This window comes from Hydra vulgaris, chromosome 09 (genome assembly GCF_038396675.1).
Source record: "Hydra vulgaris chromosome 09, alternate assembly HydraT2T_AEP".
NCBI lineage: Eukaryota > Metazoa > Cnidaria > Hydrozoa > Anthoathecata > Hydridae > Hydra > Hydra vulgaris.
Window position 1 is genome coordinate 10,088,732 of NC_088928.1, and position 12,684 is coordinate 10,101,415.

Consider the following 12,684-nt stretch of genomic DNA (forward strand, 5'->3'; position numbering starts at 1 on the left):
AATGTCAGAAGATTGATTTAAAGGTTTGACATTAATATACCTCCATTAAGAAATTGATCCTTGTATTGATAATGTTATTAACATATTTTCTATAAAAAAATCAACGACTTGATTAGGTGTGGAAACCCCTGGAAAGGCCAAGACATCAATATATTATATGTTTATTTATATATATATATATATATATATATATATATATATATATATATATATATATATATATATATATATATATATATATATTTGTGGACATAACCCAGGCAAATACTGACCTTCTCTTTCTGACATTGACAATCTCTTTCTATCATTTTCTAATTTAGTGACAAAATATAAATAAATAAAAAACTTTAAATAAATTTTCTCTCAATCAACCTAATAATATTCTTAAGTCTTTGTGCCATTTAAACCAGTTTTTTACAGTAATTGTTTTCAAAAACGGTTACTTTTCTTTTCTTTTCATCAAAATTTATCTTCCTTGTCGTTGTTAAGGTTTAACTAGGTTTAACTTTTATTGAAAATCTTGTAATATAAAAATATATATAACCTTTTATATGACTATGTGTATAAACCTATTTGTATTTGTGTCTTTCTCTTTCTGTTCCTAATTTTTCTTTTTCCGATTGTCCATTTCTGGAATAAAATGTTCCTCGACATGGTGATGAGCCTGATATTGGAAAAAACAATCATTTGCTGTTTTATGTATTTATTATTGTAATGTGTTAAGTCAAAATGGTAAAGAATCTACAGCTCTATACTCTTTTAATAAGAAGCACTTTTTGTTAAAAAAAGTTTCTAAGTAAAACTAAGACATGAGCTTCTCACTGCAAAAGAAAGAAAATCACTTTAAATCCTCCCAAGCGAAGGAAGATTTAAAGGGATACATAATAAGAAGGCTATCGAAGTGATTGTTCCGTCTCCCCCGAATAGATTTTTTCTTATAAGATATTGAGAACATTATTTAAAAAAGTAAGTAAGTTTGGGAGACTGTTTCAAAGTAGCATGAAATTCGGATAAAATTGTGCAGTGCAAGTTCTATTTTTTGGGCTTGCCTGCTTAAAAAATCATTACAACTGTAAATGGTCCATATCTGCCCTCGCTCAAGTCCCCTCCCTTTTTTTATTTGCCTTGTGGGCGTAGTTGTGTCATTTACATGGCGTAAGGCGCTTTTGACGGGGTAAATTAAAAACCTGAGTCCGCCACTGAAGATGCATATAAACATAATGAATAAGATGATGATGCTGATATATATATTTTTAAGGTTATTTATCAATTTTGGTGCAATATCAAACATATAGATCATGTAAAACAAATTATTTTTGATATTTATATTTGGTTTTCAAAATAATAATTAGTTTAAAACAAATTTAGTTGAAGTTACTCAGAAGCAAAAAGGAGAAAGGAGGAGTGGGGGTTGGGTTTGGGAAAATTCCCTCCTCTGACCATATTTAACCTTTTTGTAAAATATTTTCAGTTTTTTTTTCCTTGTCTACTTTTATTTTACATCTTAGAGTAAATTTTCAGCAATATTAAATAAATATTTTTGACAAAATTAATTTTACCTGATCACTGTGCTCTCCTTAGATACCGAACAAAAATAATTTTTTAATGTGGCAATTTTGTTATATAAAATCTTTATTCAAAACTTTTTTTTTTTAGTTTTTCAAGGGTTTTTATAGTTTTTTACTCATAATAATGGTACAAGTCATTAAAATCTATATTCCTTAAACTTATAAATATATGCGTAGTTTAGGCCAGCAAAACAATTTTGATCATTTTTGAAAATTTTAGTTAAACAATTATAACTTTTAAACAGATAGATAAAATTGTGATATTTTTTTTTTTCAATTATTAAACAATAATCATTAAAATGTTCGAAAAATACTACAAGCCCGTACTGCAACATATTTTGCTTACTGATTTTTTGAAGAAACAATTAAACTTTTATTTTTGCTTCAATTTAATTTTATTCTCCACCTCATTCTTATTTGCTGGTTTGAAATTTAGGGAAAACTTTTATGTTTAAACTTAACAAAAACAAGAGCATGGACCTTCATTAAACTACTGTAGCCATTTACAAAGCACCTTTATCTATGCGATAAGAATATTTCAAGAGTGTAGGATGTTCTTTTGACATCTAATTTCTTCCCCCTGGATTAAAGTTTTGTATGTTTTTGACAGCCTTTTTTAAAATTTCAATTATCTATTAAATTTTTTTATAATCATTGCTTTTTAATCATACACATTTAAATAAAGACTGTTTGTTTAGATGCAAGTTAAACATATGCTAATCAAGTGCCAAAAGTCGATGTAATACAATTGCTGATAGAAAACAAATCAAGGAACTTTTTAAATGTATTTTCTCATAGACTTGTTCGTAATCCACCGCATTTAGCCGTGCCACTGGCACGGCTAAATGCGGTAGGTTACGAACGAAGTTCTTAAATGACATTATCTTTTCAGAATTTCAATATCTCGAAACTGTAATAAAACTATTCACTGGTCCATGGATAGAGAAATTTATGCTTCAGTAGAAAATAAAGCTCATTATCTATGGAATCAATATCTATAATCAAAAACTGGCTAAATATATTTTACAGGCCAGACAAACAAATCAGGGGCCATCCAAACATATATATATATATATATATATATATATATATATATATATATATATATATATATATATATATATATATATATATATATATATATATATAGTTAATACATTGCTCATGCCATTCTTTAAACTTGACACCATTTTAACTTTACCTAACTGCAAATTTAAAAAAAAATGGGATCAATGCATATAGACTTGATGACAAACCTATGACAATATAACATTTATTTGTCCACAACTTTCTAAAAAATAAACCATAACATGGAAACTGATAATTTTATGATGAATTAGAAAAGGGCAAAGTTTTGGACAAAGCATAGCAATAAGTATTTTTAAAGTTTTGTAAAATCAGAGGACCATAATAAGTATCTTTGACTGATTGTATCATAATCAAGGCTATAAAATGGACTTCTCTGGACAAACATAAAGATATACAACTCTAAGGGTTATTTGATAGAATTTTGCAATATTGTCATGATAAATTTAACTTTAAAAACGATCTTTCACATTTAATTAATGTTATAGAAATAGTGTAGATAATCTTATGAGATACTAATTGTCATAGGTATGTCATTTGGTCTATATGCAGTGGTCTCACTTCTTTCAAAAATTTGCAGGGTAGGTAAAAGCAGTCAAAATAGTTGGTAAGCTTCAGGTATGGCATGGCAATTTCAGTTAAAATAGTTAAATAATTAAATGTTACATGCAATTAATCTATAAGAAAAATAAAACAGTGACTATTAGAGATATACTTTTTTTACTTTTTTGATTGATTTAATCCTGAGAAAAGACATCGCAGATATCCTGTTAGTTTTAGTAGGTTGTGTACTCAGTTGCTTACTTTCACTTTAGTGATTTTTAAAACGCTATAAATATTATAAACTAAAATAAAAAACTATAACTAAAAAATTAGGCTTTATTATGCACGGAGCAGTTACAAATGCTACCATTTTTTAAAATTAACTGAATCCTAAAAAAATGAGAAAAAGAGATGACATAATTACTGTATTAGCAGATCCAGATCCAAACTATTTTTAAAAGGGTGTATAGTTAGTTGTTAAAAAGTGAAATAAGGCTTTAAATAAAAGGGCTGTTGAGATGTAGCATGCTTATTTAGTACAAATGAAGTTGAAAATTGTACGCAAGTCATCTATCTGTCAACATTTACATTATAAATACTCACAAAGAACTGCATTTGTTTTTTTTCAGATTATATTTATTTTGATACCAAATTGTTTGATCCAAATAATATTCACAAAGATAATACTAAATATAAAAACAATGACTTCTTTATCAATAAACTCACTGATGATTCAAATGATAAAAATACTTAAGGAAAAAATTACACTTTTAAAAATAACACCAAAAGTGTCACTCACTGTGCTCTCCTGAGACCGTCACGGTAAATTTTGGTTTTTCATTCTCAAATTTTTTTTTGATTAAGTGTTATTATTAGGTTTGGTAAAGCGTTTTGAAATAACTTTTAAAATCTGAACTAACTATTGAACATTTAAAAAAAATAAAAACAGCAATAAGCAACAATGTAACATATGGGGAGGGGGTAGTAGGTATTAGGTATCAGAATATTCCCGCCAAAAAGTTCCTCTGTTAAAGCATCTTTTTTTTAAAAGATAGTTCCAAAGTTTAATAATTTATGTCATAAAAAGGTCATTTTGAAAAAATTAAAAAGGGTATTAGAATTTCAAAAAAGTTTTTTTTTTAAATCTACTATTCTTCACGTGAAAAAAAGAGCTCTTGACAATATTTACAAAATAAAATTAAAAAGTTTACTATACAACAATGCAATAAATATTAGAATAAATTAAAGAATTGAAATAAAAGTTGTCATTCCTGATAATAATATTTTTAAATAATATCAATTATTTGATTCTTATTGAAAATTTAACAATAATAACAAGATTATTGTAAAATTTGGCACGGATGAGTTTTCCCACATAGGCGCTCGTCCATGGCATAAAGTACTTTTACGTTAAGGCGCTTCTGCACTAGGGTATATCATACTTATGCATGATCTAGTTTTAATTTACTACATCACTTTTCCAATGTGTTTATTAAGCCTGAGTTGAATTGTATAACTTTTTTTGGTGAAAATATAACTCTTGTTACAGGGAAACGGTTTCCTTTTCTAAAAATATTATATTTTTTTCATAAATGTTGATTTTTTACGTTACAAATGTATTAAGTAACCAAAAAAGTTCGTGCGGTTTTTGGTAATTGAATTGTTTTTAGCATTTTTTACAACACCCACATCGCACAAGGCATGTAGCTTTGTTGCGTAATAGAACGCGTGTGTCACGCGCAGTTGCTGCATATATAGTGTAGGCTTGTAACGAGCTTACAGGAAAGGTTTTGTGTAAAGAAAGGATGGCAACCCAACCAACGATTATTCGATCTTGCTTACTTCACGAGTTCAAACTTGGAAGGAATGCAACACAAGCGGTCAAAAACATCTGCACAGCATTTGGAGAAGGTACAGTAAGTGAACGCACAGCACAGAAGTGGTTTCAGCGATTCTCTTCGGGAGATGAGTCCATCGAAGACCTGCCGCGTTCTGGACGCCCATTGTTGGTTGATGAGGATGAACTGAAGGACGCTGTCGAGTCTGACTCCAGCCAAACTTGCCAAGAACTTGCAGTGAGGTTTGCTGTGAGTGTTGAAACCATCCGCCTGCATCTGCATGCGATTGGGAAAGCGTGGAAGCTGAGTCGGTGGGTTCCGCACAAATTGTCGATCGTCAACAAGAAGCAACGGCTTACGATCTGCACATCACTCTTATCACGCCACAATGTTGAGCCTTTTCTTGATCGTTTATTGACATGCGACGAAAAATGGATTGTGTACAACAATACCAAGCGTTGCTACCATTGGTTGTCCCCCGATGACCCCATCCCAAAGACACCCAAGCCCAATCTCCACGAGCGGAAGGTTTTGCTCTGCATTTGGTGGACTACAGCTAGTGTGGTGCATTACGAGCTGCTCCCAACAGGCCAAACCATTACTGGACTGGTCTACTCAGCACAGCTGCAACGAGTTCACGACCTGTTGCTTGTAAAGCAGCCTGCACTGGTGCACAGGAGAGGAGTTCTGCTTCTCCACGACAACGCGAGACCGCACACCGCTCGAGTGACTCAGGACAAGCTCCAAAGCCTTGGTTGGTAGAGTTTGCCTCATCCACCATACTCGCCAGACCTCTCCCCTACTGATTTCCATTTTTTCCTTTCCCTGGGAAATCATTTAAAAGAACAGCAGTTCCGAGACCAGGACGCGGTTGAAATGGAGTTGAAAGCTTTTAAAGACTCAAAGGACCGAGAATTTTTTAGAAGTGGAATAAATAAGCTCGTTTTACGTTGGGAAAAGGTTTTAGATGCTAATGGTGACTATTTTAATGAATAAATGTACTTACTTTTGTCGTTTTGTGTGTTTTTATTATATACGGAAGAACCGCACGAACTTTTTTGGTTACCTGATACATAATGAATATTTATAATATAGATTATTTCTATGCTTTATTATAGTACAATTTTTTTTGTTTTTTAAAATATTATTTTGTGTATAAATGCTAGTTAATTTCCAAATATACACTATGAACATTATGATAGCTACTATATACTTATTTTCAAATTAAATTATATTATTTCTGCCATTTTATTTTCAGATTGCTAATATATCTAAAATAGAAAAATGGCATTATTATATAGTAAGAAAACCAGAGATCCATCAACACTAAGTGAACGAATGTCCTAGAAAGTTTCTCCAAACTGAATTTCAAACATTGCGTAATTGTTTGCAGTGATGTCTTGATCTGCAACGAGAAAATATACTAGTTTATAAAAAAAAATCCACGTAATTTATCAATGCAAGAAATTTTTTCTAATGTTGCCCATGAAATTGCAGAACGATGGTTTATTTCTAACACTTAGTTTAAAGATCCTTAGTTTATGGTACTAAAGCTATACAACTAAGACTCAGTTCAGGTTGGTAATCATTCTCTAAGATAGTTTGAAACAAAGCCGAAAAAACCAATAAAGAACACTAGGAATTTAAACTTGATAAACTTCTAGACATTGCTTTTTGCAAATGTAGAATTGTTTACTGTGATGAGATTGATGCCATGTGTTAAGAATCTTGTGATGAACGTGCTGATTGCTTTAAGTGTGACTTAAATTTAGGTATTCCTCAAAATCAGCTTATTTGGATTAAAACCCAGCGAGAAAAACAAGGTAGTGTTTTATCTATGTAAGGAATTAGTAATGCTGCCTTTTCCTCGGTCAGATTTGGTATGTCATTGACAGCTACTGGTGCTATCATTAATGGTCTACTGAAAGATGTTATGAACGCAGGGAAACTTGTTGGTGATAAAAATAATATCATTTGGGATAGCATGAAAGTTTCTTGTGCCAAAGAGCGTGATATACAGCAGAGCCTAAATCTGAAATATGTAAACCAGCAAACAATGTGCTATTGGATTATTCAACTGGTTAATGGAGAGTAGTAAAGATCTTGATTTCTAACTAGTTGGTAATGATACTACAATTGAAATGTCTGGATGGAAAAGTGCTTAATTATGCGGAGGAACATACCCAGCAAAAACGTTTTAGATCTTTTTGATGGGGCTTTATTCTGTAATGGGGTTCCATTCCGTGATATTTTGGAAAAACTTGACGGGCCAACATCTTGGTAAAAAGGATTTGGTAAACTGTTTTCTAAAGTTGATAATCTTAAAAGAGTTACTAAATTTACGCCAACTTCCCTTCTAAAGCCTTTAGTCATATCAGTGATGATTTTGTTAAGCAAGTGAGCACAAACAGTAGTTGCATAGAAGTATTTTAATGCAATATTTAAAAGAAACCTTGATCCTTAAGTAGCAGCTCTTATTTTAGGTAGATCACATAGTCGATGGCTTACTTGCAATACATGATGGTTCTATATATGAGCAAGCATGATCTTAAACCTGAGAATGCAGAGATTATAAAGCTCCTTAGAACCTTTTGGGTAACACAGGTTTATCTTCCAATATTTTTTGAGACTAAAGTAAATCATGGCATTAAATACCATGATTTACTTTAATCTCAAAAAAGATTAAACCATCTTTAAACCTTATCTAAAAAGTGAATCATGGTGGGCTTATCCTGAGAATATAATTGTTGCACTTCTCTGTTCTAATAACTCCGAACAAAGGCCATTTGTAGTCGACATAATATTGGTAATCAGGACCGGAAGTGAACATCGGTCTACTGATATGAGACCTTTAAAAATTCTACAGACAATAAACCTTAATGCTTGTTGAATCAGAGAACTTATTGATTGGAAAAAAGAAGTCATTACTGAACCAGTTTTCACAGCAAATTTGATATAAGCTTAAGTCAATGCATTGAGAGTTTCTCCTCTGCAGCTTCCTTTATATTCATTACATACCCAAAGTATGTAATGAATATAAAGGAAGCTGCAAAGTATGTAATGAATATAAACCAACTGCCCTGGTAACTAATTTGACTGCTCTTGTGAGAGAGAAGTCAAATTAATTACCAGGGCAGTTGAGTCGGTCTGTGATTGGAATAAAAACGATGTTTATATAAAAACTCAATTGCGAACAGAGGCGCTAATTAGAGGGGCTGGGAGGGAGGGGGGCATAGCCCCCTTTAGGCAAAAAAATTCTACCAATTTTTTTTAATATACTTTTAACTAAATGTACATATATATAAATATATGTACATATATATAAATATATTTACATATATATATGTATATATATATATTTATATATATATATATATATATATATATATATGTATATATATATATATATATATATATATATATATATATATATATATATCAAAATCTATTGCTGTTTTTCTTTAGTTAATCATTAACTTTTAATGTAGTTAACATAACGTTTCGCATAATAAAATTTTTGCGTTTTTATTAGCTAAATTCTCTATTACAAATATAATAACTAAGTAAAACATCATTTTTAATTATTGCAAATTTTCAAGGTACAAGGTATCAAGTTACATGTAACAAGGTAAAAAAATACAAGTAACAAGGTACAAGTAACAAGGTACAAGTAACAAAGTACAAGTAACAAGGTACAAGTAACAAGGTATAAGTGACAAAGTAACAAGGTAATAACAAGGCAAAAAAATACAAGTAACAAGGTTCAAGTAACAAGGTACAAGTAACAAGGAAACAAGGTACAAGTAACAAGGTACAAGGTACAATGTAACAAGGTAAGGTCCTAACTTTTATATTTAACCTACTTTTTTTATATTTTAAAAATGTAAAACCATACTTAAACTATCTTTATAAAAAGCTTCAATATGATGGATAATTCATGCAAGCAACAATTGAGACAAACTAGTTTAAATATGCTTGCATTTACTAAGAAGACTTGCATTGAGCTTGCAACATAACATTACAAACCGCAGAAAATGGATTAATTTATGAAAAATCTAATTCATTTCAGACCGTAGCTACGGATGATCTAAGCATAGACGAGAAAGAAGACGCTGGTTGCAACAGTACTTACAATTTCAAAATTTCACCTTATATGGATATTGATATATGTCGATCGAAATACGATCCTTCTATGCAGCCGAGTTTATCCTTTTGATGCTAAAAAAAGACGTTTTACGTCGGCTTAATTCAAGAAATTCGACTGGATTCAGAGTTGTTAGTGGGTTGGGTTAACCCATGGGTTGGGTTGGGTTGGGTTGAGGAAGTATAACCCACTGATAACCCACGCCTTAGCTGCATTTTCATTGTATTTTCGCTGTTTCACCGTTATGTTTATTTCATTATTTGCGCTTAAGATTTAACGGATTTGCTATCGAATGACGCAGTTTTATTAAAGCCAACCGTCGAATTGACGTCAACACATCGATATCGAGGCCGCTGTATTAATGTAAAAAAAAATAATGTATAATAATTAGTGTAATAAAAAACTGCTCTTGCGTCATCGAAAGCATAATTACTTTCGATGACGCAAGAGCAGTTTTTTACAGTTAGCGATTAGAGCGTTTTTTTCTGCGTGAATGACGTCATATAGCAAACTCATCGCTGAGTACGGCTATATAAACAGCATAAAATTAAATTAAAAGCATCATAATAATTCAAACTAAGCATGATGGCGAATGCAGATGAATTAGAAAATAAATTGAAACGTTACCCCAATAATTATTTATTCAAACCGTACGAGGCTGCAAAATCTGCGATTTGGGATAGGTTTACTTTAATATTTGAAAAGCGTGACGTTGCCGGAAATGGAGAGCCATCGAGTGTTGAATTGAAATATTTCTGTGCGTACCGTATGCAAAAAAGTGTATGCGTATAAGTCTGCTGATGGTCTAAGCTGCTTTGGCACAAAAAATCTCATAAATCATGCAAAATTATGCGGCACGAAGGACAGCTAACAACTGCAGATTCGTGAATGTTTCGCGTTAAAGTGTCAATTGACAAAAGATGACTGTGACCTTATGAAAAGAAAAGAAGTAGAATTCTGTGCTGATGGTTATCATTCTTTTCGATCTGTCGAACACGATGGTTTTAAGAGACTGCTTCAAACAGGTGTTGACTTTGGCGCCAAGTATGGAAAATTTGACATCACTGACGCTCTAGTTAAACGTGAAACTGTAACGCAAGCTACACGGCTACAAGCTGCAGAAATAAAGAAGAGAATAATAGACGCTATTAAGGAGCCTATCGAAGATGGAACAATTTCACTGTGTCTGGACTTGTACACTGACGACTACAGGAAAAAAGCGTACCTTGATGTTCATGCTTCGTGGATTGACCGACAATTTTGCGTACAACATGCAGCGTTGGCCATTCGCCACTTTGGGACTGAAGCTCACACGGGTGTCAACATATTAACTGCGGTGAATACCATCTTCGCTGAATATGCTTTGCCAGAAAAGGATACGCCAGTGACAACTGACCACGGATCGAACGTCGTAGCAGCATTGAAGAACAATGTTCGACTTGACTGCATGTGCCACCGTTTACACACGGTCCTCACCAGTGCATGGAAAGACACAATGGCCGAAGAACCCGAGGCTGCTACTTATGAATCTGCCGTTTCTGACCTCTGTCGTTACGTCAAGCAAGCTACTGGGCATACAGGTATATGTTTACAACTCATGTTGCTTAAAAGTATTTTACCTCGTTCTGCGATGACAGTGTGTGTCTGTGTTATACATGAACAATAATAATATGTTGTTACATTTTTTATTGCAAAAATTACATTATTATATTTTTATTAGTTTGTTATTGTTGGTGCCGCTAATGCTATGTTGTTGTTGTGACTGTTGTTGTTGTTGTTACGTTGTAACTTATATATTGTTAATAATAATTATTGTAGGAACAACTACCAAAGTCACTAAAGCATGGAGGTGACACTAGACCGTGGATATTCATGTTTCGCCGAGCCGACTCTGTGGAAGACAGCTATGACGCACTCGTCGTTATTCTGACAAACAAGGACAAGCTATCGACAATCGCCAATGTCAGCAGAAAAGTTAACCGCGAAATTCGTGATGTGACTGACGGCATAAAAGATATATTTGAAGGTATGGAGAAGGTTACTGAACCAACTATGCAACTAGTAGTTCCGTCTTACTACCTACTGATTAAGCGGCTTCAACCTGCACCAGGATTGACAACAGCAGCAGCAACATTTCGGCAAAAACTCATTAAATACTTAGATTTAAAGTTTTGGACATCTATTAAAGCAATGCATTGGCTGTCGTGTTTCCTAGATCCCTCTTTCAGAAATTTTGCATTTATACCTAATGTGACGGCGGCTGACAAAAGATTTAAGCGTGATTTGCTCAATGACGTCGATCAGTGGCTTCTGGCTGAAATGCAGCCCGCTGCTACACAAATTGCCAGGAAAGCAGCAGGAGAAGAATTGATGGAACAAGGTGTCTAATTCCAATTGGAAGCGCCAGCAAAGAAGAGAAGAACGGATCCGTTTGATGAGCTGCGAACAATGCAGTCAACGCGAGATCGGCCACAGACGCAAGACGCGCAATTACATAATGAAGCAACAGTGCTACAGGAGACTTGCCAACATGAACTGTCCAGCTACAAGAGTCTTCGTGTTACTACTGCGTGCAAGAATCCCTTAACCTTCTGGAAGGACAACGCAGCCGATTATCCCATTCTAGCAGCAACATCTCGCAGACTAAACTGCATATCAGCCAGCTCTGCGCAGTCAGAAAGAGACTTTTTTTCTGTTGGGCACTCCATTACAGACACAAGGTCGCAACTATCACCGGCTAACGTAGAAGCTATCGAATTAGTACGCTGGGGAATGCGAAATGACATGTTTCACTAATATAGTGCTCATTTATGTTAAAGCTGTTCTTTGTTAGTTTGCTTACTAACACATATAGTGACAGTAACTGAGTAACAACATATTATTTGTATCTAATATGGTTGTATAGGCTAGAATGTATTAAAATGTCGCCAATTTAACGGTATAATTATACATGTTTGCATGCACTCCGTGGGTCAACCCATGGGTTGGGTTGGGTTCATGTGGCAGTGGGTTGGGTTGGGTTCAATTTTCTTAACCCACTAACAACTCTGACTGGATTGAATACAGCGTTAAAAAAAATGCTGTTTTTTGTTTCGCGCGCCGTCATTTTGATGGAAATTTAACATTCAAAGGTGAGACAGTTGGAAAAAAGGCAATCATTGATATAGGTTTTTCGAAATGGAAAGATATGAAAGCATTGTTTGAGTAACATAATGAAAATTTACGTCACAAACACTCAATGGTCCTGGACCCAATGGATATCAATATCAAACAAACTTTAAAGATCTATTTCTACATTGGTTACAATCAACAGATCAAAGGAAGTAAAAAAAAAACCGAAGTCATGTCATGGCACTTCTTCGTGCTACTAGATTCCTCGCTTGTCAAGGTATTGCATTTTATGGCCACAATGACACAGAAGAGTCAGAAAACAAAGGAAATTTTTGCGAATTAATGAATGAGTTTGTGGAAACATAAATGAAAATCTAAAGAAAGTTTTTGGTGT

At 33.1% G+C, this 12,684-nt stretch overlaps 1 protein-coding gene across 1 annotated transcript; it reads left to right on the plus strand.

Annotated features, from left to right (window-relative positions):
• The first annotated feature begins 5,002 nt into the window (after window positions 1-5,002).
• On the plus strand, window positions 5,003-5,797 carry LOC136085259 (histone-lysine N-methyltransferase SETMAR-like). The gene has a single exon (XM_065806548.1). The coding sequence runs from the start codon at window positions 5,003-5,005 to the stop codon at window positions 5,795-5,797; it is 795 nt and encodes a 264-aa protein (XP_065662620.1).
• Window positions 5,798-12,684: the final 6,887 nt, after the last annotated feature.